Genomic DNA, 26,593 nt, shown 5'->3' on the forward strand with positions numbered 1-26,593 from the left:
AAACATTATTTTATTTCCTTAGGCTTTACTTTATACTTAATTCGAAGAATTTCAACAAAAGCTACAGGTATGAATCCAGCCTTAGGGGGTTTCGAACTCCAAATTTGAACATCTTGTTTTCAGATAAGCAGACCTTTTAAAAGTTCTGTTAGACTGGTTTGCCAAATTTCAGAAAAATTTGTTTAGTGCAATCCCAATTAGTTTGAACCTAACCGAAATCTTACTAATACCCCTAAAATAATAATCTGTGATTGTTTTCAATTTCCCCTTCTGTGACTTGCTATATAATTGAAAGTGATTATTATGAAACACAATCGGAACAAATAAACTCCATGTAGGTATTGTCAGATTTGAACCCAAGACTCCAGCATGGCAAGGCAACAGTGCTAACTGCTGAGCTACAGGAGAAGAGGAACTGCCACCTTTTTCTTCTGTGAGTTTGGTCACGACAAATTACCTGAGGATTGGATTAACCACAGACCAAACTTTTAGCAAAGTTCAACCTTAAACTGGGTCATCTGGTTCGGTTCACTCATTACTAAACTTGTTGTTCTAAGACTTAACATTTTGTGCTAATTTTGTAAAATATCCTTATATAGGCCAGGAATCTGACTTTGTAAGAGCACTGCAGCCTTTCTAATGTTTACATGTGAGCATGATGCTGTCAGTTGTCATATTTTTTATAGCAGTCTATCTGAGTACTACAAGTTTGTCCCATTCACTTTAATAGAACTAGTTTACTGGGACATTCAGTGATACATATTGCTGTTTTAGAAGCATAGATCATACATATAAATATTTTAGTGATCTTTTTTTGCATTATTTTTGTTTTCACTTTACAGTGGAGGGCGATTTGGCCACTTACAGTTACTATATGGCACCACTGAAATGGATGTGGTTGGTCTTGCCGTTGAAGAGGGACACGACATGTTGTCTTACTATGAATCTCCATTCCCAGGAACCCCATTAGTATCTTCAAGAACTGATGTCAATGTCTCCTTGGCCAGTAACCCTCTTGAGGCTTGTGCCATTGCATGTCTTAAAACCCAAGTATGCTCCTGTTTTTCTTATGGCATTGTCTCTGGCAATCCTCAGTGTTTCTGGATAACAGCACTATCAGACCAACTTGCAAACAGCACACAGTTCTGGACATATAAGAAGAACATAACCAGCGTGTCTGTGCTGTTTAGCTCCCAAGCCACAGCTGGGAGCGATTATGAGACCGTTACGGGGCAGTGGTTCACGATGAAAGAAGGAGAGGAGTTTGCAAATATTACAGTTTCAATACTGACTGACAGTTTTCCAGAATTAGATGAGCGATTCATTGTGTCACTTCTTGAGGTCAGGCTACTAAACATTTCTGCCAGCTTAAGGGATCAGCCAACGATAGGTCAGTTGAACACATCGGTGGTTGTGATCATGATGAATGGAGATGCTTTTGGGGTCTTCGTCATTTACAGCCGAAGTCCGAATGCCACTGATGATGGGCACCATGTGGAAGTGCAAGAACAACCACATACAATGGTCCAGCTGGTAATAGAGCGCCGAGAGGGCAGTCTAGGACAAGTGTTATTGGAATGGGGCATTGTTGGAGGAACAGCATCCAGAAACGATTTTATGGCAGATGAAGAACTATTAATCTTTGCTGAAGGTACAGTTCTCACTCTTTATACATGCAGTACGTCAGGCATGTTCTGTTTTCTACTATTTTTTTAGTCTTGTTATTACCTATTATTATGGCCATACTTATTAGTATACTGATAAAGAGATACAAGGGCAGGCACAAAGACTACCTCCCAGCATGCAGAACAGGCAAAATGCTACACAGCTTGCACAGCTGCAAAATACAAATGCATAACCACTCACACGCCTACTACAAATTAGCGGGTGTGGGGGTGGCTGCCCCGCATTATAACTGCATAGTAAGGGTGCCAGTCCCACCGATACATTTAGCGCACCATACTGGTTACAGCCCATTAATGACTACTATACTATTAGATTCAGTGGGCTGCCCTGCAACTCATATTTAAGCCAAATTGGTACTGACACCTAGAGCTCCCCAAGCATTTTAAAGCCAGACTGCTTCTTGCAAAAAATAATAAAAAAAGCCAAGTAATCGTTAGTATTTTGGCCAGAATACGTAAGCTCCTAACCTGTATCGAAGGTTCTCCTTTATCTTGCGAGTCCCTACTAACATTACAAATAAATCACAGAATGGGGGCAAATCAATTAAATAAAAATCATAGAAGGCGGTCATACTTACTGGTTCTACTCCAACATCAGCAATACTTGAATTAATCTTTCCTTATTGCAGACGTGTTAAAACTAACACATCAAAGAAGATGCCACAGCCACTTAGATAACTTACGCGTTTCAGACTTCAGTCCTTAGTCATAGAATGGTAGAGTTGGAAGGGACCTCTGAAGGTCATCGGTTCCAACCACCTACTCAGTGCAGGATTCACTAAATCATCCTAGACAGATATTTGTCCAACCTCTGTTTGAACACTTCCATTAAAGGAGAACTCACCACCTCCCATGGCAATCTGTTCCACTTATTGATCACCCTCACTGTCAGAAAGTTTTTTCTAATATCTAATTTGTGTCTCCTCTCTTTCAGTTTCATCCCATTGCTTCTAGTCATGGCATATATCTTTGTGGATCATACATTTATTCATGAATCAACCCACACACATATCTTATTAACACCAATCCTAAAACTATATTTATTAGAAAGCAAGTTTCCTGCCGGTCTGTATATTAGACATTATATCACTTTGCTCTACTGATATAGTTTACTATTTTTTAATTAGCATGTTGTTTATATGTTAATTAGGATTATAATAAGATTGGTTTTAGCAAGTCACGTGTATTGATTGATTTCATGTATAAAATGATGACCCGTAAAAGGATATGCTATGGCTAAGGGCTAACATCTGAAATGCGTAGGTGATTTATCACTGGCTATGGCACTTTCTTTGACAAGTCTTTGACACTGACTGATAGAGGTTAAAAGGAAGAATGTGATGTCCATAAATCATAAAGTCCTTTAATTGCAGCAGAGATGTTCATGTCATCCTAGCTAGAATTCGCAGGGCTCCACAGCTATCAGTATTGCCACACATGCAAAAAGAAGAGCAACTGAGATGGATATTGGTGGCATATAAATAGTGGAGAACCCACACAGTAGACTTGGTAACAGTAATGGCTTTTAGATACCATCATTAAATGGAATGTGTCATCAGAAAATGAGCTATTGTTTAAACACAGCTTTTACAATAAACATATTTCATAGTGATTTTTTTAAAATTTTACGTATTATCTATATTAAAAAATAATCCTGAAATCTTTCAGTTTTCACTCTGTCCACTAAGCCTCATAATAGCCTGATACTTCCTGTTCTATAGAGAAAACCTTTCAGTAGTCATCTCATTATCATCACAGACAGGATTACAATGGAATGTAACACTTATGTACAGATAATACAGGATGGCGCCATTCACAATAGCTCATAATCACAGCTCACCTCTTCCCCCTCCCTGCACAATGAACTCTGCAGAGCATGGCCACAGCAAGATCCGATAGACGTCAATGAGTCATAAACAGTCTATATTTTCCTATGTCCATGTGGCTGCTGTAAAGAATATCTCTAAATTCTGTTAACAGCAGCTCAGACAAAGTGGCCACCCCCATGGCCGTGTGAAGAAAAAAATCTATCAGAAAATAAATAAAAAAAATTGAAAAGAGAGTGTTTCAATATCTGGTTTTAATTATTAATAAATAATCTGATACACTCTCTTTAACAGCAAAGTGGTTTCAATCAGTAATTGTTTTACAATGGTTTAAGATTTTTAGGAAATAAGATCTCTCCAGCAGCATTTCGTATTAAATTCCATACTTTGTAATATAATTTATCAGAAATTGGTCAGCTCATCTACAGAAATCATTTTATTGTTTTGGCAGGTGAAACAAGCAAAGTGGTGACTGTTGTAATACTGGATGATACAGACCCAGAGGATGACGAGAGTATTGTGGTTGGGCTTACGCATACTGAGGGAGGAAGCCGCATTCTTCCTAGCTCCAACACGGTTACTATAGTCATTTTGGCCAATGATAATGTTGCTGGCAGGATTGGTTTTCAGACATCTTCAAGGTCGGTCATTGGTCGGGAAGGTACGTTCTCTTTGCAGTTCTCAGATATGTAAGAAGGAGGAGCAATTTTGTCAATCTGACCTCTCCCCATAACACTAGGTTTACATCATGTTCTGCAGATCTGTTCTTATATTCATCTTTTTTAGGTCAGGAGCAGAATTGGATCTTGGCTCAGGAAGAGGGGGAACCTTTTCTAATATTTCCATAGGGAATGTTTCCCCTCTCATTTACACCATTATCTAATCCTCATTTCATTTTAAAGGGCCATATGGGTGAACAGATTTTACAAATATGATGTAAACTTAGCCTAGCCTTATATTCTACTAACATCTACCGTCAGTCATGTTTACAATTATCTAGCTATTCCCTGAAAATGTTAAAGGGGTTGCTTCATGACCACTCTTTCCTTCCTGGTTACTGCTGACCAGGACATGTGACTGCTGCAGCCAATCACTGGCCACAGCAGTGACCTTCTATAGCCAGTGATTGGCTGCAGAAGTCACATGTCTTCGTCAGGCGCAACCAGGAAGCACAAAAGGTGCTGGTGAAGCAATTTTAAGTTCAGGAAAAAACCCTTTAAAGACCTGAATATGCTTTATATTTATTGTGTAATTTTACAGGTGAAAAACTGCAGTTCAATGTATTACGGACTCCCCCTGGTCGAAGCAATGTGACCGTTCACTGGAAAATTGTTGGACTCCATGTAAACCTAAACTTTGAAAATAGCGCAGGAGTTATTTTCTTCCCAGATGTAAGTGTAGTGAATATATCCGAATGAATTATACAACCAGTTATTCATCTTTTTACTGTCAGTTAATCGTTTACAGCAGTAATCTACATTGTTTTATGGTGCAGCACACATAGTACATCTCAACGTAACCACACATGATTTATGTATGGAAGACTCTGCATTAAATCAAAGTATTGTATTTCCTTACTTCTATGGTGTTTCTGTATAGACCAATACTTGTACAGCAAAAATAGTGTGGTACCGTTTGAGCCAGAAAAAGCTGTGATGTTAAATACTCTTATATTAAAACAACAATGGTATAATAGAGGTGATACCTTTTATTGGCTAACCAGAAAAATTATATTTGCAAGCTTTTAGAGCTCAGAGGCCCCTTCATTAGGCCATGACAAATTAAGGAAAAGCACAATAATTTAAATTACGTTACATCAAGATATACCAGATTCATAGAACTAAGGTTTGTGTAAGATGAAAGGGGAAGGTGATGACTTAGGAAGTCACACATTAGGCCGGGGGTGTAAAATGGGCATGTAATGAGTAGTGATGAGCGACAAGTGGAATAATCGGTTTGTGTTAGTATGAGGACAATTTCACAAAAATCATTGTGAATTGGGACAGACGATTCTGACTCCCATTCAAGTTAATTGGAGTAAAAATTGGTTTCACCATTTTGCCCTCCAGACAGTCCCCAATACAGCCAAAGCCCCCCAAATTGCATAGAAATATAAACACAGATCTCGAGAACACTGTGCTCTTCCCGAAACCTGGTAAAAATAATGTACAGTGGTGTAGGGGTCAATTTTATCACAAGGGGGTCAGTGAAAACAAACTGTGGCCCACATAAGGTCTCCTAGATCAAAAATTGCACCAATGAGGACAACAGGTGGGCTGCCTGTATTAAAAGCAATGCCATCGATTTTACAAAGAAAATTTCTACCAGGTGAACAGAACACTCAAGCACAGACCTGCTCTGAGGAACAGCTGTTGAGTTACCAAAAATTGTGCCACACAAGACAGCAGGTATGGTGCTTATGTTAAAAACATTGCTAGAAATTTTACAAGGACAAATTCTGCCAGGCGAACACAACACTTAAGTACAGGCTTTCTCCAAGGAAAAGCAGTAGAGTTACCAAACATATGCCAAGGGAGATAGCAGGTGGGTGGCTGTCATAAATGTCATAAAGTTTGTAAAAGACAAATTCTACCAGGCGAATAGAACAGCCAAATGTTGAGCCAAAGGAAGAGAGGAAACATGGCGGAAGTAGGAGAAAGAGCAGCAGCACTACCAGCATCTTGAGGGCAGAGTGCTCCTTGTGAAAACATATTTCCACCATATTTCCATACTCACGGGTAAATAGTCAGGCAAAATGGCAAAATGGCAGAAGCAGGAGAAGGAAGCAGCAGTAGCATCAGGGGAAGGGACTTGTTATTTGTATAGCGCCAACTTATTCCGCAGTGCTTTCAGGTAAGCAAGCTGGGTACTCATTTTACCGACTTCGGAAGGATGGAAGGCTGAGTCAACCTTGAGCTACCTGAACCACATGGGGATTGAACTCGCAACCTTCATGTCGTGAATAAGAGCTTAGGACTGCATTCTGCTGCCTTAACACTCTGCGCCACCATCACACTGGGAGGTCTTTGATATAAATCTATGCTCAATCATATGTGAGCAAAAATTACCAATGTATCAACTAATCAGTGAAATCTGTCATAGGCGTGCAGTCCCTGGGAGGCACAATATGTGAGAACAGAAGGCCACAGTGTATAGCTTGTATGTTGTTTGGTGTAGCATAATTGAGTTCGCCTCACCTCACTGCTAGCTGTGTAAGGCCTACAAATAATTCTGGCTGGACTGGCGACTTTGAACGACGTCTGAGCCCACAAAAAGTTAACTGCAATGTTCCCCCACCAAAACATAGTTTGACTATCTGCTTTGCAGCTATATATGTTGAAAGCAGCAGAAATATTCTCTCTCCCAATGTACAGACCAGGTTTCTGATACACATATAAATGTAATGCAGCTTCTTTCTCTGCTCTATCCCATAGAACCCCTTTTAAGTTCCCTCTGGTATACAAGCTTTCATACCCAGCAGCAATACATCCTCTGCAGAATATCTAACATAGTATGCTAGGCTAAAAAAAAGACAAATGTCTATCCAGTTCAGCCTGTTTCCACCCCCCCACCCCCCCATGTAGATCTGGACGACGTGCTATATAGGCATATAAACATGATGCAGCTTCTCTGACCTGTGCTCTACTGTAAAATGGGCGTTAGTTACAAGGTGCCTATGTTATATATAGCTAGGTCATGTGATGAAGGCATCCAATTAAACTATTTCCAATTTGCAAGATGAAGGAAACATTTGATGACATCATTAAGGCACCATGGCTGATGATTGGCTTCATGATGACCTCTGCAGCACATATTATGAGAAGTTCGATTTTCCTGCTATTTTCGACAAAAATCGGTTCGGACTTGCCTAATTTAATTTGACTAAAATCATGGTGATTTGATCACCTGTCTGATTAAGATGAACAACACCAGTAGTGAGTCATAAATTCAGATACTAGCTTGAGTCCTTATGTCAATGACCGGAAAGTTATTATTAGTTTGAATTTTCAAATTTTTCTCTCTTTCGTTCTAAAAATGACCTTTGCATATTAAGACTTTTAGATCCATTAAACTGTGGTCTTGTCCAGAGAAGTGCTTCCGCATGGGTGTATCAGGCTTCTTTTGTTATTATCTATCTGTGCAAATACATCCTAGAAGGCTGTCCCTGTTTTGTTTCTTCAATGTAAATTCCTTCAGGGCACCTTGTATACTGTATCATGTGCACCACATTGTAAGATATACTGGAGAATATAGAACACAGTATAATGGGCCTTAAAGTCTTAATACTCAAGAACAACATGTAAAGAAACTTTTTGGGAATTCAAATTGACAAGAACCTTCCAGTTGTTGACAGACAAACTCAACCTAACCCTTAGGTTTATTATACTTCATATCCATCAGTCTAATCTGTGACTTCCTAAGTCATCACTTTTCCCTTTCATTTTATACACACATTTCAGTTCTATGACTCTGGTATATCTTGATGCAATATCATTTAAATTGTTTTACCTCTCTGTCATTTGCTTATTTGTCATCCATTAAATGAAGAAGCTTCTAGCCTCTGAAAGCTTGCAAATCTAATTTTTCTGGATAGCTAATATAGATATCACCTTCATAATGATGATCATGATTTGTCGTTGCCGACTTTCGGTCACCTTGTGGATCAGCATACGCCATGCTTCCATGTCTTTAGCTGCTTCATTCAGATTTTCCACAGTCATGTTCGTGTCAAACCTGATTGTATCTAGCCAGCGTGTTCTTTGGCCTCGTCTTCGTCTGGACCCACCGACTGTGCCGAGCATTAATGTTGTTTCGAGAGAATTGGCTTGTATGACATGACCTCTATAATAGTTTTTTCTAATACAAGAGTATCACAGACTAATACTTGAATGAGGTGTGACAAATACCATGATATATAACTTTGTGATATGACTGATATGACTTTATAAAGACATGTCTCACAGTAGTGTTTTTTTTTTCTGGATTGTTCACTGAAATTTTAGTCTAGATCTGTTTTGAGAGCCTAGAGGTGGCCATACGCATTAAAAGAATGTCAGCCAAACTCGACAACTTTGTCAAGAGTGAACAACACTTAACTTTTATAGGGTCATCCCAACTTTCTACCGATGCTAGATGTTGAAAGGAAAAGAAGGATCTTAACATGCCGAATCCTTTGTTCTCACAGAAGCTGCCACTAGAAGTGTCTGGCAGGGGCTTATTTCCCTCCACCAATTGAGAATACATGTATACTTGGCCAAGTCAATTCTGCAAATCTATGAGAGGATCTAGGCTGCAATACCAGAAACAGCCTAGGGTCAGGATTAGCACTGGCTTTGGATCAAAAGGGCCCTATTTTTTGTCATTTAGCATATGAACAGTGTTCTAAACTTTTTTTGGTATATCATGTAGAAATAGCCTGCTGATTACTGATTTACTTAGTAGATTTTGCCAAGATGTCTTCATGGTGCAAAGTTTTATTCTACATTCTAGTCATTTTCTATTGCAGAGGTGTAGCTAGGTCTTCTTGCACCCAGGACAAGAATAAAGTTTGGTATCCCCCCTCTCTTCCTGACCAATTAATGTAATGTAACCTATTTGATTTATTTTGTTCCTACACTGTGGAGTCTGGAGATAGGGGTAAGACTCCAAAGTGGGCTTCTGGGCAACTGTCATGCAACTGAAATATGCGCTGAACCGCATGTTGGCACAGTTTGTACATTAATTGTTATTGGCCACATGGTTTTATAAGTAAAACTACTGTTTACCAGCAAAATTGTCCAGCCATTTAACAATGAATTTCTTTTAACTAGGGGTCATTGAACACAAGTTTTACTGTTCATCTGCTAGATGATCAGATTCCTGAGGAGAAAGAAGAGTATCAAATTGTCCTGCACAATGTCATAACTGAAGGTAAAATTGCAATAATCAAAACATTCTTACTGAAGTGCAGCTATAGCTAAAGATGGTGTCCCATGATTAAATTGCATTTAATCAGTTAATTACAAATGACATTTTACAATTGGAACCATTTAAAAAATGCTTGTGTGCCTAGATATTGCTGTTACATACTTGTTAGCAGACCCCCTTGTCGTCTTTTGGTTCCCTCTCAGGCCGTCCTCCTGATATGTCCCGGGCTGGTGACAAGTTGCTCTGATTCTCAATAGCTGCCCTGCATACCAGTAAGAATCACTCGTGTATAAGAGGATCCAAACAGTGGACCGAGCTACTGGACATGTGTCACTACCAGCACGGGGCACATTAGGCGGACGTTCTGAGGGAATCAAAAGAACACCGGAGCACCATAACAAGTATGTGACAGCAGTATCTAGACAAAAGAGTATTTTTTGAATTTGTGTTTCGCCAGATCTAACAGAGAAATGTAATACTTAAGGGGTTACACATGCAAATTTTTTTTGAAAGGTGCTCACTCTTGTGGAAATTTATAAAATAAGTCATACTCGCCTCCATAATTCCCTGCCACTACCATTATAACAGTGCCCTATACCCCTCTGCTCTCTACACCCTACGGCAGCCATGATGTTACTGACATTAGAGACATGTGACCGCTGCCGCCATCATTGTCTTATTTTATCCAGTAATTAACTGCAGTGGTCACATGTCCTGCTGTTGGGACGTCATTGCTGCTGCAGCAGGAAGTGGAGAGGGGATTGGGCACCGCTGGAACAGCAGCACCGAAGGATTGCTGAAGGGAATATGGCTGCTTTTGTTTGCGTTTGTTGAATTTCCATGATAGTGATCAGCTTTTTGAAATATTGTTTTTGCCTGGGGATGGCTCTTTACTTGCTCCATTTGTGGAGCAGGAAAAGGGAATCCTTATGGCCTTACAGTTCCGTCTCTGGACAGACCCGAACAGCGCAGGGCAGACTGCATTGACTATAATGGGGTCTGCCCGCTTTCCCCCCAACTGGCCGGCTTTTGGACGGAAGAAAAATCAGTGCATACGGTGCTTTTTCTTCCAGGATTTTCAGCCGCATCTGTGACGGAATCTTCAGCCGGAGGTTTAGAAGCAGATATGAAGCTACCCTAACCTCTTTAATAATGAGAAAACCCCTTTAAGCTTTTTGCTCATTCTGTCCTTCATAATTCTACTGCTTGTATTTATATTACCTTAAAAATATTACCTTAGACTTTGTGTTGATCTTGATCTCTTAGTTGCATTAATATTTGCAATTTCCCATACTTCTGCGACCAGGACTTGTAATATGTAAGAAATGTGAGCATAGAATAAAATTCCCTGTTGATTTCTGGAATTTTTATGCTTACATCTTCGCTGTGAGCAATGATCTCCACAATTGTCACATTGGCTTGGGTACTTGATAGAGAGCAAAAGACGTCTCCAGCTATTTATGTCTATATTCTTGTGTCATTGACTTGTATTAGGAATGTCAGGCCCTAGTGCAGCTGTTCTTGATGAACAAGGATATGAAGCCGTCCTTACGGTAGAAGCCAGCGATGAGCCACATGGACTGATAAATTTTGCTCCTTCTTCAAGGATTGTGTTAACTCAAGAAGCTAATAAAACCATCCAGCTCTTCATTAACCGAGAATACGGATCTTTAGGTTGGTGTAAAGTGACAAAATAGTTGTAGTGTTATGAAAGTTGCAGAATTTGGTTCTAATTATATCAATAGGTAAAAAGTAGAATAAAGGGGTTGGGCCAAGTTGCCACCTCACTGCTAAAGTCCACAAATTACTTAGATATTGTTTAATAGATGCTGTTCATGCACGCCAAGTGGGGACACCTCAACTTCTTCAGCTTCTTCCCATCAATATTTGGCACTCCAATCATTCCAATATTACCAGTCATTTAAAAAGATTGTCGGGGTGGTCAGGAAGCAGGAAACACATGACTCGTACTGATGTAGTGTAAACTACATTTCCCATGAGCACCCTTTCTGTGCTCGACACTTTCTAGGTGCCTCTTCAATAAAAACCAAATGCTGTCGGTCAGTCAATTATGCTCATGTTATTCCAGAGAGGCCTTTCTCACACAGGACAGCCACAACTTAATGGCGCATGCACGCCCTGTGCAATGAGAACCGCACAAGTATGCATGCGCCGTTTCATTGCAGAGTCTAAAGAAGGGAGCTACTATGCGCTGAGTGCGTGACGTCTACTGATTGAACTACTGCAGGTCGTGTCCACAGTAAGAAAACAATCAGGAGATGGCATTTTGGCAGTGGGTGGAAACTCCTTCACTTGTAACAAAGCATTGGATTTGCAAAAGCATATTATTTTGTAGGGTCGGGACATTGGGCCATGGGTGCAGATTTGGCACAACCCTTTAATAGATATGAGAGAGAGGTGGATAGATAATGTCATAACCATGTTTTTATTATTGCATAAAAATACTTGTGTTTTACTTTGTACTTTTATTAGGAGACATTAATATCACTTACACCACATGTGTGACACATCCTCTGAATGGTACCAGTATGACCCCAGCAGAACCAGGCCTTGACTACATTGACACATCTGGATCTCTGATCATTGTGGATGGTGAAACAACTGCTGCCATCAATGTGACTATTTTAGAGGTAATGTTCATGTTCACTTTTATAATTTACTCTACAAGAATGTAGCAACTAGTAATTTATTACATAATGTATGAAGTCTTTATACTGTCAATCGTAAGTGACATCAATCTCATGAAGCTGTTTTTAGCTATTTTACTTTGTTTGTGAATCTAACCACATATTTCACAATCCTCTAACGCCTCATTTATCAAAAATATTTTATTTCTCCCCATAGGATGACATACCAGAACTCCAGGAGTACATCTTCGTTACCCTGGTATCTGTGGAACTGACTGTGAAGTTAGTGACATCTTCTCCTCCACGTCTAGGTATTGCTATAGATGATTTCATAGTATATCAGACATGTCATTTTTTAATCCCATGTATACCACTTCTTGTGCACAATGAACAAAGAATTCTTACACATTCCTTTCTTAATATTGCTGGTTTTGTGGGGCTCAAGTATAATGGGCTTAAAGGGGTTTTCCAGAGAAATATTATTCATGAGCTATGCTCTGGATAGGTCATCAATAGTTGATTCTGCCGCTCGGGACCCTGGGCCAATCATCTGATCATGCAGCTGCTGTCAATGCCACTATACACAGAGGTATGGAGCGGAAGCTGCTGCTCCAACCACCATGCAGTGGCCAGAACTTGTAACTGCAGGTGCAGTTTCCATTGATTTTACTGACAGCTGCATCTGCAATTACAAGGGACGGCCACTACAGAGAGGTCAGAGCAGCAGCTTCCACTCCGTAATTCTCTGTGTGGTGGCACTGACAGCAGGCACTCCATCAGCTGATTGGCCAGGATCCTGACCGGCAGACCCCAGCTGATCAGCTATTGATGACCTATTCTGAAAATTATAGTATTTTCCTGGAAAATGTCTTTAATAGATTGCTATGGTTTAATTGGAACAATCAAATTTCAATCAAAAACACTATATCATAAAAGCCGACCTCAAACGCTATGTAAATTATACTGCATACATTTTCAGCAATAACGTTAAATCCTAAACATGTGTAATAATATACTTTATATGGAACAAATAACACCAAATTTATGCTCAAAATGCAATAACCCTTTAAAGATTGTATCCCACTAAAACATACATCACCTATATACATGATAGGTGATAAATGTATGATCACTGGGGTTTGGACTGCTGGGCATCTCACCGCTTATGAGAATGGCGCAATCCAAGTCAGACAGTTGAATGGAATAATGGTGTGCATGAGTGACCACTGTTACTTTCACTGACTATAGAGGTAGCCAAAAATGTGCTTGGTTATCTCCCTCAGTCCCATGGAAGTGATTAGAGAAGTGATCATGCATGGGCACCATTGTTCCATTTACTAGGAGGATCCATGAGGGTTCCAACCATCGAACACCCAATTATCATATATTTATCACCTATGCTATAGATATGTGATGTTTTCTGTGGAAAAGGCCCTTTAACCCTTTGCAATCCAATTTTGGGTTCAGGGTTTCCTAGGGGGCTTTCTCTTTCTGCCATTTTACAATGGTGCCATCTGCTGGCTAGAGCCAGTGCTGCAGTATGGGACATACTGGAGAGACCCCTGACCACAAAGTGGCCAGTAATATAGAGTAAGAATACCCTGCCAGACATTTTAAGACATCGGAGCTGTACGAGCTTCAATCAGAATGTCTTCAGATGTCAGACAGTGGATTGGAAAGGGTTACTTCTATCATCTTTGCTAGGTTAGCATTGTGTTTCCTGTGCAGTAACTGTATCCGCTCCTTCCACTGTGCTATACTAGTGCTGTACCTTTTATTCTCAGGTTCCATAGAGCAGACCCCATGATCAAACAGTGATGATGGCATATTCTAGTGACATTAATAAAGCAAAACCACGACCGGTCCATGATCCTGGACTATGTTGAAACCCCTGTGGCATCTAAAAATGGCTTTATTTTAATATACTTACATGTGTAGTTTACGGTAGAACAAGGATTCTAGGCATTTTACTCTGCTTCTCAGTAACCCCCACTTTACCTTATTTCTTATTTCCTCAAAACGTTAACATTTTTTGTTTTTATTTTCCTCTGTGCATGCTCATAGAATTTATATCTTACAGGATGAAAGGTAATTAATCAGATATTTCATGCTCCATATTTCCTTGTGCCACAACTGTCTATCACCAGTCAACACTTCTATTTTATATTTACCCCCATCAAATCCACAAATTTGGATGCATCTCAGTAACAGAGATTATGAATCATGGCTTACATAGAAGAGTCATAAAACAATTGTGATATTATCTGCACTGGCAGCATCTGCTGCAGGGCTGCGATACGCTAAATATGTCTCTGTGTTATTTGATGTTAGTAAATCCAGGATTCACTTCACCCTTAAGTCAAAATAAAAACATAATAGAAGAAATTAAATATACCGGGCCTCGCTGCGGAGATTATGTGCATCATGCTGTATTTAAAATGGAACTCCAACTCATATTCATATTTCACTGCAGTCATTTTAATATCCCATTCATAGTGATATGGTCCAGGAGATCTACCGTTGTCAGGGACTGGGTTGGGGCAGTCCCTAATCCTACCCGCAACCCCTGTCCCTACCTACTTGCCCCCCTGTGCTAAGCCCCAGGGCGACGGTCCCTACACTTACTAGGGAAGCGGGGCATGGTGACTGATACAGACAAACTCTGGAAACAAATGAATGCAGAGGGGAGTCAGACAGTCGGAGTCGGGAACTGGAGGGTACACGGTACAAAGGGGTCAGGCAAAGCAAGGTCAGGTCCGAAGTCCGAGGGTCAAAAGCCGGGAGCGCAATCCAAGTATGCATGTGTAGCCTGGAGACAAACATACATTGGCAGGTACTGACAGACACAGAGAAGTTTAAATGCTGTCAGAACTCCCGCCTCAGCAGCTGATTGGGGCGGGAGTCAGACAGCAGCAGAAACTAATCCACAGTGCAAGCAAGCCGGTCGCCTGCATAAGCTGGCCAGGCAGAGATAAAGGACGCGCGCCTGGCTGCCATGGCAACTGGGACACGGCGCGGGACGGCGCCCCCGTGTCCCTAGCAACCCGGCGGCAAACAGGGCAACGGCGGCCAGGGGCGGTCACCAGCACCGGATTCCCCCTGCGCCGCACCCCAGCCGTCTGGGTGATAGGACCAGTGCTGCGGGCACGGAGGCTCCGGGAGCCACTGGTCCTGACAACCGTATGACGATGCTTAAGCCATACCTTCCAAATTGCTGCTAATTTTTCTTACATTAGGCCTTACCCATTTTCATGTTAAAGGGGTTGTCCCGAGGCAGCAAGTGGGTCTATACACTTCTGTATGGCCATAATAATGCACTTTGTAATGTACATTGTGCATTAATTATGAGCCATACAGAAGTTATAAAAAGTTTTTTACTTACCTGCTCCGTTGCTAGCGTCCTCGTTCCCATGGAGCCGACTAATTTTTGGCCTCCGATGGCCAAATTAGCCGCGCTTGCGCAGTCCGGGTCTTCAGCAGTCTTCTATGGAGCCGCTCGTGCCAGAGAGCGGCTCCGTGTAGCTCCGCCCCGTCACGTGCCGATTCCAGCCAATCAGGAGGCTGGAATCGGCAGTGGACCGCACAGAAGAGCTGCGGTCCACGAAGGTAGAAGATCCCGGCGGCCATCTTCAGCGGTAAGTATTGAAGTCACCGGACCGCCGGGATTCAGGTAAGCGCTGTGCGGGTGGTTTTTTTAACCCCTGCATCGGGGTTGTCTCGCGCCGAACGGGGGGGGGGTTTAAAAAAAAAAAAACCCGTTTCGGCGCGGGACATCTCCTTTAAGCCATACCCTTTGTGACCCCTCACAGTAATAGTGCTTCCTAGTTAAAAAAAATAGAGTCCAACAGCACACACAGACAAATTCCAATTAGGCAAGGCGGATACAATGCAAGGCCACTCTGGGAGCTTGAACTTTTAGATCCCTTCAATAGTCCATAGAAAACATAAAAAAATGTGGCAGCATAAATGGTGAAAATCAGATCAAAAAGCCTTTTGTTCCTCTATATTAAAAAAAAAAAAAAAAAGATACATTTCAACCTTTCTTGGTCTCTATCAAAGCTTGATGCCACATTTTTTATGTTATAGTGCTTCTTAGTGACCCCTATTGTAACATCACCGCTATAAAGCATAATCTACAAAAACCCTAATGTGATAGCATCATACTGTATTACAACACATTGCACACATGAAGACACAGGCTAACAGGAGCTGCCCAGCCACAATGGCCATGATCGGACATGACTCCAACTGCAGTCATTAACCATTTAGCTCCCGTTATTAATTCTGGCAGCGGCATTTAAATGGCCCGACACAGGGAGAAAGCTCCCTCAGTCACCTGAATAGATGAAATAGCCGTGGCTATTTGCCTATTAAGCCCTGCCCTATGAGGACTAAAGAAATGTAAATAAGTAAGATTTTTTCATGTATTACAAAAAAAAAATGTTTAAAGTTTAAAGAAAATCACTTTTACAGGCGCAGTGAAATGTGTTTTTTTCTGTTAAAAATGGGAAATGTCTGTTTTAATAAAATAATGCATTATTTATGTCACACGGTGAACACTGTGAGAAAAAAATACACAATACCAGAATTACAATTTTTTTTTGTTCATCCCATCTTCAAGAAAATCTTTTATAAAAAGTGATCAAAAAGTACCAATAACAACTACATATCTTCTCTTAAAAAGCAAGACTTCACACAACCCCATCAATGGAAAAGTAAAAAAGTTATGGTGGTCAAAAAATCCTGATAAAGTATTTTTTAAGGACTATTTTTCAAAAGTTTTGTGTCAATTTTGCCACACCATGTGTGTTGCAAAAACAACCCCCCCCCCCAAAAAAAAAATGCACAATTGTGTCTTTTGTTTCTGTATCACTACACTTAGAAATGTTGAAATATTTTTCAAAGCATTATATGGTACATTAAATAGTACCATTGAAAAATACAAATCTGCCAACAAAAGACAAGCCCTCGTATGGCTATGTCAGCAGAAAAATAAAATCGTTATGATTTTTTGAAAGTGGGAGAAAATTTAAAAAAAAAATGAAAAATGGGAAGTCTTCAAGGGGTTCACAAAGAAAACAGTGCTGGCCAATCAGAGAGCAGTGCATAGCATGCATTAGATAACTAGGAAATTGTAGCTTTTATTTTGGATAGCTGAAAACAGGATCCGGAACCAGCAGATTGGAGGAACATCAGCAATGAACAGCCGGTAATATACCCCACACTCTGGTCCCGGGGCGTTAATGCAATGAAACTTAAAATGGCAACAGAGATCTCAGCTTGTTCAATTTATGTGACCCTGACTTGGGGAGAATTGGATTTAGGTCATTATGACAGCTTCGTAATACTTTGATGCATACAAAAACACTTTACTGTCATTGAAATCTGTTTAATGTATTTTTGTATAAACTGTAAATCTTTTTATGTCCTGATTTATAGATGCTGAAGGTTTGACAGCCCAGATTATTATTGATGCCAATGATGGCATCCAGGGAGTTATTGAGTGGCAGAGGACCAGGTATATGCAAATGAATTGCTGTTTTGCAACTTCTTCAGTTCTTTTTAAGTGCTGCTTGTTAGGTTCCTATCATATGGATGAGGACAGCTGTTCATATACGGGTGTATTTACCCCCATTTCCCAATAAACATGCACTGCTTGATGGAATGTGTATATTTACTTCAACGGGGAATCAAGAATAAATCACTGCTGAAGAACTCTGGCAGCAGCTTATCTCCCACGAAAGTAAAAGATCGAGCATGTTCTAATCCAACATGCCCAATCCTCTCTCCAGCGAAGGACAGCCATCCTACACATTGGATGGTCAGGTGATACAGTTAAAATGATCTTGTCCAATAGATTTTTAATCCATATTAAGCCATAAAGGACACAGGATTGGCATGTCACTATAAGTGGCTTACAGCATCCAGTTTGATGTTGGACTTGTTTCCTTCTAGTCTAGTTACTTGTCACAAAGAATATTACACATTTTTAGAAACCAACCAGTAATTCGGAGTTTGTTTCTTTTCATCAACATTTCATTATTGAGCTAATATTAGGAATTTGGTCTTTGAATTTGAAGAAGGATATGAAGATTCTTAATGCGGTTGCTAAATATTTCACATTTATGTTTCAAGCAAATGAATAGTGTTTGGAAACTTGATGTCATGATCCCAAATAGTATATGGCAGGTTCACAAGTTATACCTGGACTGTAGATAGTGTACCTGGATTATTGACGTCCTGCCTAGGGGTATAAATGACATAAAGACTGGAATATTACATAGCAGTGTCTACACTATTCTATCAGAAGTAACTGGACACCTGAGCAAGAATCAAAAGTAGTATTTATTTACATATATTTATACTTTGTGTGGCTCCTTTGGCCCCCAATGACATTGGATACTCTATGTGGCATAACTTCTACTAACGTCTGATACGTTTCAGCTGGCAATTCCCCCATTAATCCTGCAAACATCTGGCTAGTTCTCTCAAAGACGATGGACATGGTTCATATTTCTTGCCCCGACATTCCAGTTAATCCCAGAGATGTTTCGTAGGGTCCAGGCTGGGACTCTGTGCAGGCAAGGCTAATGGTGGAACATCCATATCCTCAAATCAATATAAAACAGTGTTGGGTTAGTGACAAGGCATGTTGCCTTGTTGGAAGTATTGATGTCCATTCTCAGACTATTACCACATTGTTGGCAGCACATTATTATGTAGAATGTCAGCTGTATGTTCCTGATTCTTGCTATTACAACCAACGGACCGAGACCATGCAACATAACACATTCCCAGATTCTAACAAAACCTTTGCTGTACTTAACTGTTAACATGACAGACAGGTATTTCCCAGGCATCCTCCACACCCAGGTATGTCCATCTGATTTAGAGATGGAATAGTATGATTCGTCATTTCATAGAATGTTCTTCCTCTACTTAAGTGTCCAACTACAACGCTACTCGCACCATTGTAGACAGGCTGAGGCATCATCTTTGGGAGAACTTGCCAGAGGTTTAGTTTTCAGGATGAATGATTCTGGTTTCCATGATGGAACAAGAAAACAGAAACTCAAATGCAGATGTGAACAGAGTCTGATTCAACATCATTGTGTTTGTCCAAAAGAATCAAATTGAACAATTTCTAAAATTTTCCCTTTGTAAACTAATACACAGTCTTCTTTCTTTCCCCTCAGCTTTGAAGTCAATGAAACCCATGGCATTTTAACGCTTGTTGCCTATCGGAACAAAGGAACCTTTGGAAACGTTTCATTGTTTTTCTATGCACAGAATATAGGGGCTCAACTTGGAATGGATTATAATGTCACTTCAATGGTAAAATATTGCTACTTAAAGAGAATCTGTCTGTAGAGTTTCTGTAATTAACCCCTTAATGCTGCAGTAATGTCTCGGAGGTTAGGGGTTTGTATGGAGGGGTATTGGGGTGACGATGCTGCTCCATACAGTACGAGTGCCAGCTATTTCTTACAGCCAACACCCGCCCGCAATAGCTCCCATCAGTAATGCCACTGATCAGAGCTGTTAACCATTTCAATTCTGACAGCAGCATTTACATGCCCCAATTGATGTTCAGGGGTCCTGAGTGGCCCCTTGAAATGAGATCATGGAGTACCGTGCAATTGCCATCGCAGCTGGGGGGCTTTAGGCTGCTATTGCAGATTACCTTTCAAGTCATAATAGATTGCCTGTCAGATCACAGTATAATGTTATACTATGGTATTACATCATAAGTTCATGTCCTGTATGGGGACTAAAAAAAATTTAACAATCAGTTTAAAACAGTTTTACTACTTATTAAAAATAAAGATAAAAGTAAAAAAAAACTCTATTGCCATATTTCTGATAAAAGAATCTAAATTGAAAAAAAAACATATTTTGTATTGCTGCATTTATAAAAGTCTGAGTTATCAAAATAACGCATTATTTACCCTGCACAGTGAACGTTGTCAGAAAAAAAAAACACCAGAGTTGCACTTTTTTGGTCAAACCATCTCCAAGAAAAATGTAATAAAAAGCGATCAACAAGTCATATCTACTCTGAATAGAAATTACAGGACATCCTGCAAAAAATGAGCCCTCACACAACTATGTTGAAGGAAACTAAAAAAGTTATTGCTGTCAGAAGATGGCAGGAGAAAATAACTCAATTTTTTATAAGTAGTACAGCAAAAAAAATATATATGAATTTAGTATCATAGTAATTGTATTGACTCATAGAATAAAGTTATCATGTCATTTTTGCTGCAGTGTGTATACTATAAAAACAAAACCCTCACACCCACACCCCAGAAAAATGGTGGAATTTTTTATTTTTTTTCATTTCACTCCAGTGAGTGAATTACAGCCCTCTGTAATAGTATCTTTCTCGGCTCATGTTTTCCTGATCTCCTCCACCATCCCCTGACGCTGTCAAATAGGTTCTGTAATAGCTCAGTGGAAAGTCAGTGAAGGTACCTATACAGCAGGGAAGCAGGCTATGGGAGGAGCTGTCAGTTCACTCTGACTTACAGAATTTGCTAAGATTTCAGTCCTCTAGTCTGCAGTGCCTTGGAAAACTATACAAGTATAGAAATCAAATAGTCAGAAGTTTTTAATGAAAATCAATTATTAAAAAATCTGCATTTCCATAATCACATTGATTAAGAAAGAGTGCAAATGTGTATTTAACCTTTAAATGTAAAGCAAGTAGTAAAGTCAACAACATTTTTTTCAGATTTTAGCATTTACTGATGGGGAAAAATACAAATTTATTGATGTAAATATCAATGATGATGATATCCCAGAAGGAGATGAACAATTCCAACTGATTCTTGCAAATCCTTCCCATGGACTGGAGTTGGGGCAGAATACCACAGGTGATACAATTGATTGCATGTTATATATTATGAAGTTGTCATATGCATATTAATATATGCTTTACAACCTACTATGTTGTGTTCCTTTCATGACAGCTACCGTAACCATCCTTGCCAATGACGATGGTCATGGGATTATATCCTTTAACAATACTGAGCACTTCTTCCTGAGGGAGCCCACTGCAAAGTACTTAACAGAGAGTGTGGCAGTGCTCTGTATTATCAGGGACCCCCCACAAGGAATATTTGGGACCGTTACCGTTCAGTATTTTATCAGTGGGGAGAATGGCTCCGATGCCTCTGGTGATCTGAATCCTGTACAAGGCTATGTCATACTAGAAGAAGGAGTGAGGTTCAAGGTAACCTGCATGGATGCTATTACAGCATAGGTTTGGTTTCTCATACTAGTAGATTTGTTTGCTCAACTAGTATCCAGCTGGTCTCCAGTTATATCAGTTATATATATATTTTAGGATGGATGGCATGAATTGGGAACATATGGATTGCTCAGATTTACTATTCACTCTTAAAGGCATTGTTCAGGGTTAGATCTGCTCTTTTTTTTTTTTTTTTTTAAAGTATCACTTTAGCCCAAAGGCTGTTTATCTGGTACTGTAGATCATTCAATCTATTAGTTGAGTGGGGCTGGGCTGTAATACATAGCCAATGTGTGGCATCATTTCTGAAATACAAAGCAGACTTTTTTTTACCCTGGAGAACCCCTTTTAGGCTTTCTTCACACATAATTTTTTTGTGGCCCCATTATTTTTACCCAAAAACACATGAAAAAAGGCCAGTGTCTTTTAAATGCTACATGCAGTTTTTAACAAGAATTTTTTGCATGGCAATTTTTCATTCACAAATTTGCTTTATCCGGCAGAGATGCAAATAATGAAGATAAAACAATGCCTCTGCAGTTCCACCTATTGGATGGCAGCATTTCTGCAAATCAATGTGAGACCCTTTAAACAAGTCTTTATAACAATGATTAGGAATTGACCAAAAGACAGAAAACCATACAGATACAGCTGTTTGGGGGTTTTTGCCCCTCACCAGTGTGCAGAAGGTTTCTGGCTTGGCTAGTGACCTCAAGGAGTGATGATACCCCTACCAACTCACGTCATAGGCCTCTAACTAGCCAAGCCAAAATCCTACTGCACACTGATGAGGGGCAAATATCCCGAAACAGCCGTCTGTGTATGGATTCTGGCTTGGTTTTTCAATTCCCAATAATTGTTGCAAAGACCTGTATAAAGGGTCAGACATTGATTTGCAGGAATGCTGCTAACCAATAGGTGGCGCTGCAAAGGTATTGTTCCATCTTCCTTATTTGCATATATTTCCCAGAGGAGCCTAAATGGCCTTATAAGTCTCCTCACACACCTTCTATGTGCTCTCCCTAAGGAATGATGATACCCCTCCCAGCTTTGTGGCATAGAAAAACACAAAATCTACAACCTACTTTGACTGCGAAAAACCCCACTGGCACAAAAATCAGAGAATGAGTAAAATAACGCCACTAAGAAACACAATGTAGCATATTTAAAGTGACCATTCTGTTTTGACTTAGAGTGGTAACTCTTGAAACGCGTAGGTGCTGTTGTGTGCAGTCACTATCTTTGTCATTTTAATGGATTACCAATAAAGTTGAACTTTTAAGGAAGTGCTGGGATTTTTATCTTATTTTTGGATCACTATCACTATACCTGCTCTCTGGTTGGGCTGAGCTGATCACATGATCAGCTGGTACAGGGAGTTGTACAAGCAATGTCCCCTGAGAGTAAGATTCGGCGAATTTATTAAGGTGTGCCATTTTTTAGTATAAATTCAGTTTGTTGCGCTGTCTCTTTCGCCAAGCTTTGCCCACTTTTTTGAAAGTTACAGTGATGACAGCGGAAAAGGACAGCAAGTCATAAATGCTTACATCTTGTGCAAAAATGTGTAACTTTTTACACCACAATTCGACTATTTTAAAATCATCTTTCTAAATAAAAAGAATATTCTGTATCCCTGTTGCATTTCACTTAATAAACGTTGGGTGCCGATTCTGATTCCTTGATTTGTTTATACAGACCTTGGAAATTGCTGCAGTACTGGATGCAGAACCGGAGATGGATGAACATTTTACCATCACCCTGCATAATCCTACAGGGGGTGCTAGACTAGGCACTAGAATCCACACAGAGATAACGGTGCTCCAAAACCAAGCACCCCAGGGACTGTTTAGCATCTTCCCCACTAATAACAGGTAATGGTAATAAAACAGGTAATACAGTTCTTACAGCTTAAAATACCTGTATTCATAAAGTAGAGATAAATAGACAATATGCCATATTAATTGTTATGTAAGCTTATTTTCCTCTCTGCTTTACATCCTGCCCTGAATGATTAGAACAAGTTCTGTAACAGTTGAGGAGAACAATGCAACAGTCTATCTGAAAGTGTCCCGCAGCAACGGCCTGAACATGTCTGTGAGCGTGGAATGGGAGACCGTATCAGGGAGCGCATTTGGCATAAGTAAGACATATACCTATTGTTTGACAATGTCCTTATTGCTGTGATATATCTACCACTACTTGCTAACTTCCATCCCAACCTGAAAGGAAAAGTAATGCAAAAGTAGTAATAATTTTGATTCCCTTTTTCCTAAATAACCTACAACATCCAGTATGTAGAGATTAAGAATTGTCGCTTTTATTGGGTACTGGTTCTCCTTGTGGCGATCCAGCTGGTACAGGGAGTTGTACAAGCAATGTTCCCTGGGAAAAATATATGCAAATTAGCAAATGTGCGAGATAGTATTTCTGCCATATAGTAGCTATAAGAAAATGCATTCAATTGCAGCTGCTATGGAAGATGAATCTACTGCTTTACTGCATAAGTGGTTGGATTCCAGTGCCGATTAGCACTGTCACTCCCTGACCATGTGCTGTATTGTATTCACCATATACATATCTGATGTATCAACTAACTATCTGCTTCGTAGCTATATGCAGTTAGGGCCGGGCTCACACAAGCATTTGGTGAAAGCATATTATGCATGCAGGATTTGCGCATGTAATACGCTGTACTAATCTCCTGTAGGCTCCCATGTTGCCGCTTATACAAATTGTGTAAAGTCTGTGAATTGTGTAAAATCTGTGCACAAAAAAAAAGAATTGCAGTATGTTCTATCTTTGCACATATTACGCGTGCATGCATGTCAAGATAGCGATGGCAATTGCGACACACAGCAAGTATGCGTGTCATTGTGTACTTGCTGCATGCTCGCGTCTCTCATACATGGAACCCTAGGAATTATGGCCATGTGAGCCTGGCCTAAGAAGAGAAACTGGTGGTCCTCAAACATCCAAGATTAAAAACATTCGAACTGTATCTCTGCATATGTTAATAACATGGTAGCACAATGCGTTTCATACCGATGGGGAATTCTAAATCATAGCCCATTAGGCTCAGTAAGTAAATAGTAGGAGAAGCAAGTCACTATGTAACAACTGCCACAAACCCAAGTTATGTCCGTGACATTTTCTTTATAATGTCATTTAACTCACAAGCATGCTCTTGCTTCACTACACCCCTGACACCCCTTATGTAATTCCTAAGTGCCTGAGAAGTCCCAGGCGTGATACAATTGTGTCAGCTGTAAGGACCATTCGTCAGCTTTAATCTTTTGATGCACTGTTAAATCTCTTCTATTATCTCTTAAAGGCAATACTGCACTGAGGTTTGTGGTGTAGGACAATGTCATGACACAACGGCCAGTGAATATACTGATAGATAGCTTTACATCCAGGATAAAGCACTTGTGCTTACATGCAGATTACTGCATAGGGAGAGCACTTAGGCCCAATGTCCACGGGCAAATTTGATTTGTGGCACCTGTGCGGGAGATCCACAAATCAACCTGCCTATAGGGACAGATGGGTGCCTGCAAAGCAACTAAAAGCATGCGGGAAGAAATCGCAGCATGCTCCATTTTCCTGCGAATCCCGCAGGGACGGCTTCCATTGAGGTCAATGGAAGCCGTCTGATCTACGGACCACCCGCAGCTGTCACTGTGGATGTGCCGTGGATCGCCGGGAAAGCAGGAGATTTGAAAAAAAAAAAGCACTGCGCATGCACCCGGACACATCTGCCATGCTAAAGAAAGAAGACCGGCCGTGACGGAGGAGACCCGCGATGGATCTGGAGAGGTGAGAAAGTGTCTTTTTTATGTCCAGGGCTGAATCTGTGCGTGCCGTGGACATTGGGCCTAAGGACTCCCTCTCCCTTTTGTTAACATAGATAGAAAGGAATAAACAAAAATAAGTCAATGACTATAAACTTGTATCTCTGCTTAGTAACAAAACTTTTGTACATGTCCGCCCTCTCTTCCCACTATATTTGTTTATGGCAGAAAAAGTGGCTCAAACAGCTTCATACACACGGCCAAAATGTCTTATTTTTCTATATAGTTGCAATAAAAACTGAAACACAAGAAAATACGCCCCTTTGTTTTAAAATAGTCATTTAAATCCCAACATTATAAGGCTATGTTCACACAGGGTGGAATTTGCCATCAAATTTCCTTAGCGGACGTTCTGCAGCCAATCCGCAGTGCAAGATCTGCATCAAAATCTGAATTTACATTGAATTTAGTGCGGAATTCACCCCTCATTTGAAGAGGTGGACCGCAATGCAGACCTGCTGCGAATATTGACATGCTGCAGGTTTAAATTCCGCACCACATTTCAATTTCCGCACTGATTTCGTGTGGATCTTTTCCGCAGCGTGTAGACGAGATTTTGAAAATCTCAATCACATTGCTGCTACTGTAAATACCACGTATATTCTGTGCAGGGAGTCAAGATGGAAAGTACACAGCAAATCCGCTGTGTGTGAACATGGCCTAAGGGGGCTGTCGCACATGGTGGAATAATCTGCACAGAGACCCGCATGTCTAACAGGCACATTTAGATGCAGATTTGTATTAAAATTGCTGTGGATTTCATCATTTTGCAATTTCAATGCAAATCTGTGTCAAAATCTTGATGTTAGACATGTAGTTTTCAGTGCAGATTCTTCCATGGTGGATCACTCCTTCACATGTGACTGCTCCCTAACGCTGTACAGAATCAGTGCTAGGAATACAGTAACTATATGAACTGAATGTTGTTGTTGTTTTCTAGAGGGTCCCAACCCGGTGTTATCCGTCTTACAAAGTTTTCCCAACGAGTCATCATCCACTTGCTGTTTCTTCTCTCACAATGATATGCAGTATGCTGTTTTACTGAAAACTGATCCTGCAATAGACCCTACTTGCACAGTCTATGAATGGCGGGGAGTATTTGTAGCTATTCAGGTAGGTATGTTCATTGTTATGTGACAGCAACCCACCTAACTGAAACCTACTTGTGATATCACTGCGGCTTACGTTAGTGAAACCCACTTGTGATATCACTGTAGCTCAGCTTACCTGAGTGAAACTGACTTGTGATATCACTGCAGCTCAGCTTACCTGAGTGAAACCCACTTGTGATATCACTGCAGCTTACCTGAGTGAAACCCACTTGTGATGTCACAGCATTTTACTGACTGTGAGTTTTTTGCGCGATGCAAGAGTGAGTGAAAATGCCTGATTATGAAACCAATGAATGTCAATGGTTTCATTC

General features: G+C 40.3%; 1 protein-coding gene across 1 annotated transcript in view; it reads left to right on the forward strand.

The window, feature by feature from the left end:
- The window catches only part of ADGRV1 (adhesion G protein-coupled receptor V1), a 400,714-nt gene that overhangs the window by 113,635 nt on the left and 260,486 nt on the right, over positions 1–26,593 (forward strand). Inside the window, exons 32-45 of the mRNA XM_066604894.1 lie at positions 843–1,651; positions 3,963–4,172; positions 4,772–4,902; positions 9,322–9,421; positions 10,913–11,092; positions 11,912–12,069; positions 12,284–12,377; positions 17,506–17,584; positions 19,263–19,401; positions 20,801–20,942; positions 21,039–21,301; positions 23,015–23,190; positions 23,335–23,459; positions 26,111–26,283. Of these exons, the coding sequence (XP_066460991.1) occupies positions 843–1,651; positions 3,963–4,172; positions 4,772–4,902; positions 9,322–9,421; positions 10,913–11,092; positions 11,912–12,069; positions 12,284–12,377; positions 17,506–17,584; positions 19,263–19,401; positions 20,801–20,942; positions 21,039–21,301; positions 23,015–23,190; positions 23,335–23,459; positions 26,111–26,283 (2,779 nt within the window). The remainder of the gene's footprint in view (positions 1–842; positions 1,652–3,962; positions 4,173–4,771; positions 4,903–9,321; positions 9,422–10,912; positions 11,093–11,911; positions 12,070–12,283; positions 12,378–17,505; positions 17,585–19,262; positions 19,402–20,800; positions 20,943–21,038; positions 21,302–23,014; positions 23,191–23,334; positions 23,460–26,110; positions 26,284–26,593) is intronic.

Source organism: Eleutherodactylus coqui, chromosome 5, assembly GCF_035609145.1.
Source record: "Eleutherodactylus coqui strain aEleCoq1 chromosome 5, aEleCoq1.hap1, whole genome shotgun sequence".
NCBI classification, from domain to species: domain Eukaryota; kingdom Metazoa; phylum Chordata; class Amphibia; order Anura; family Eleutherodactylidae; genus Eleutherodactylus; species Eleutherodactylus coqui.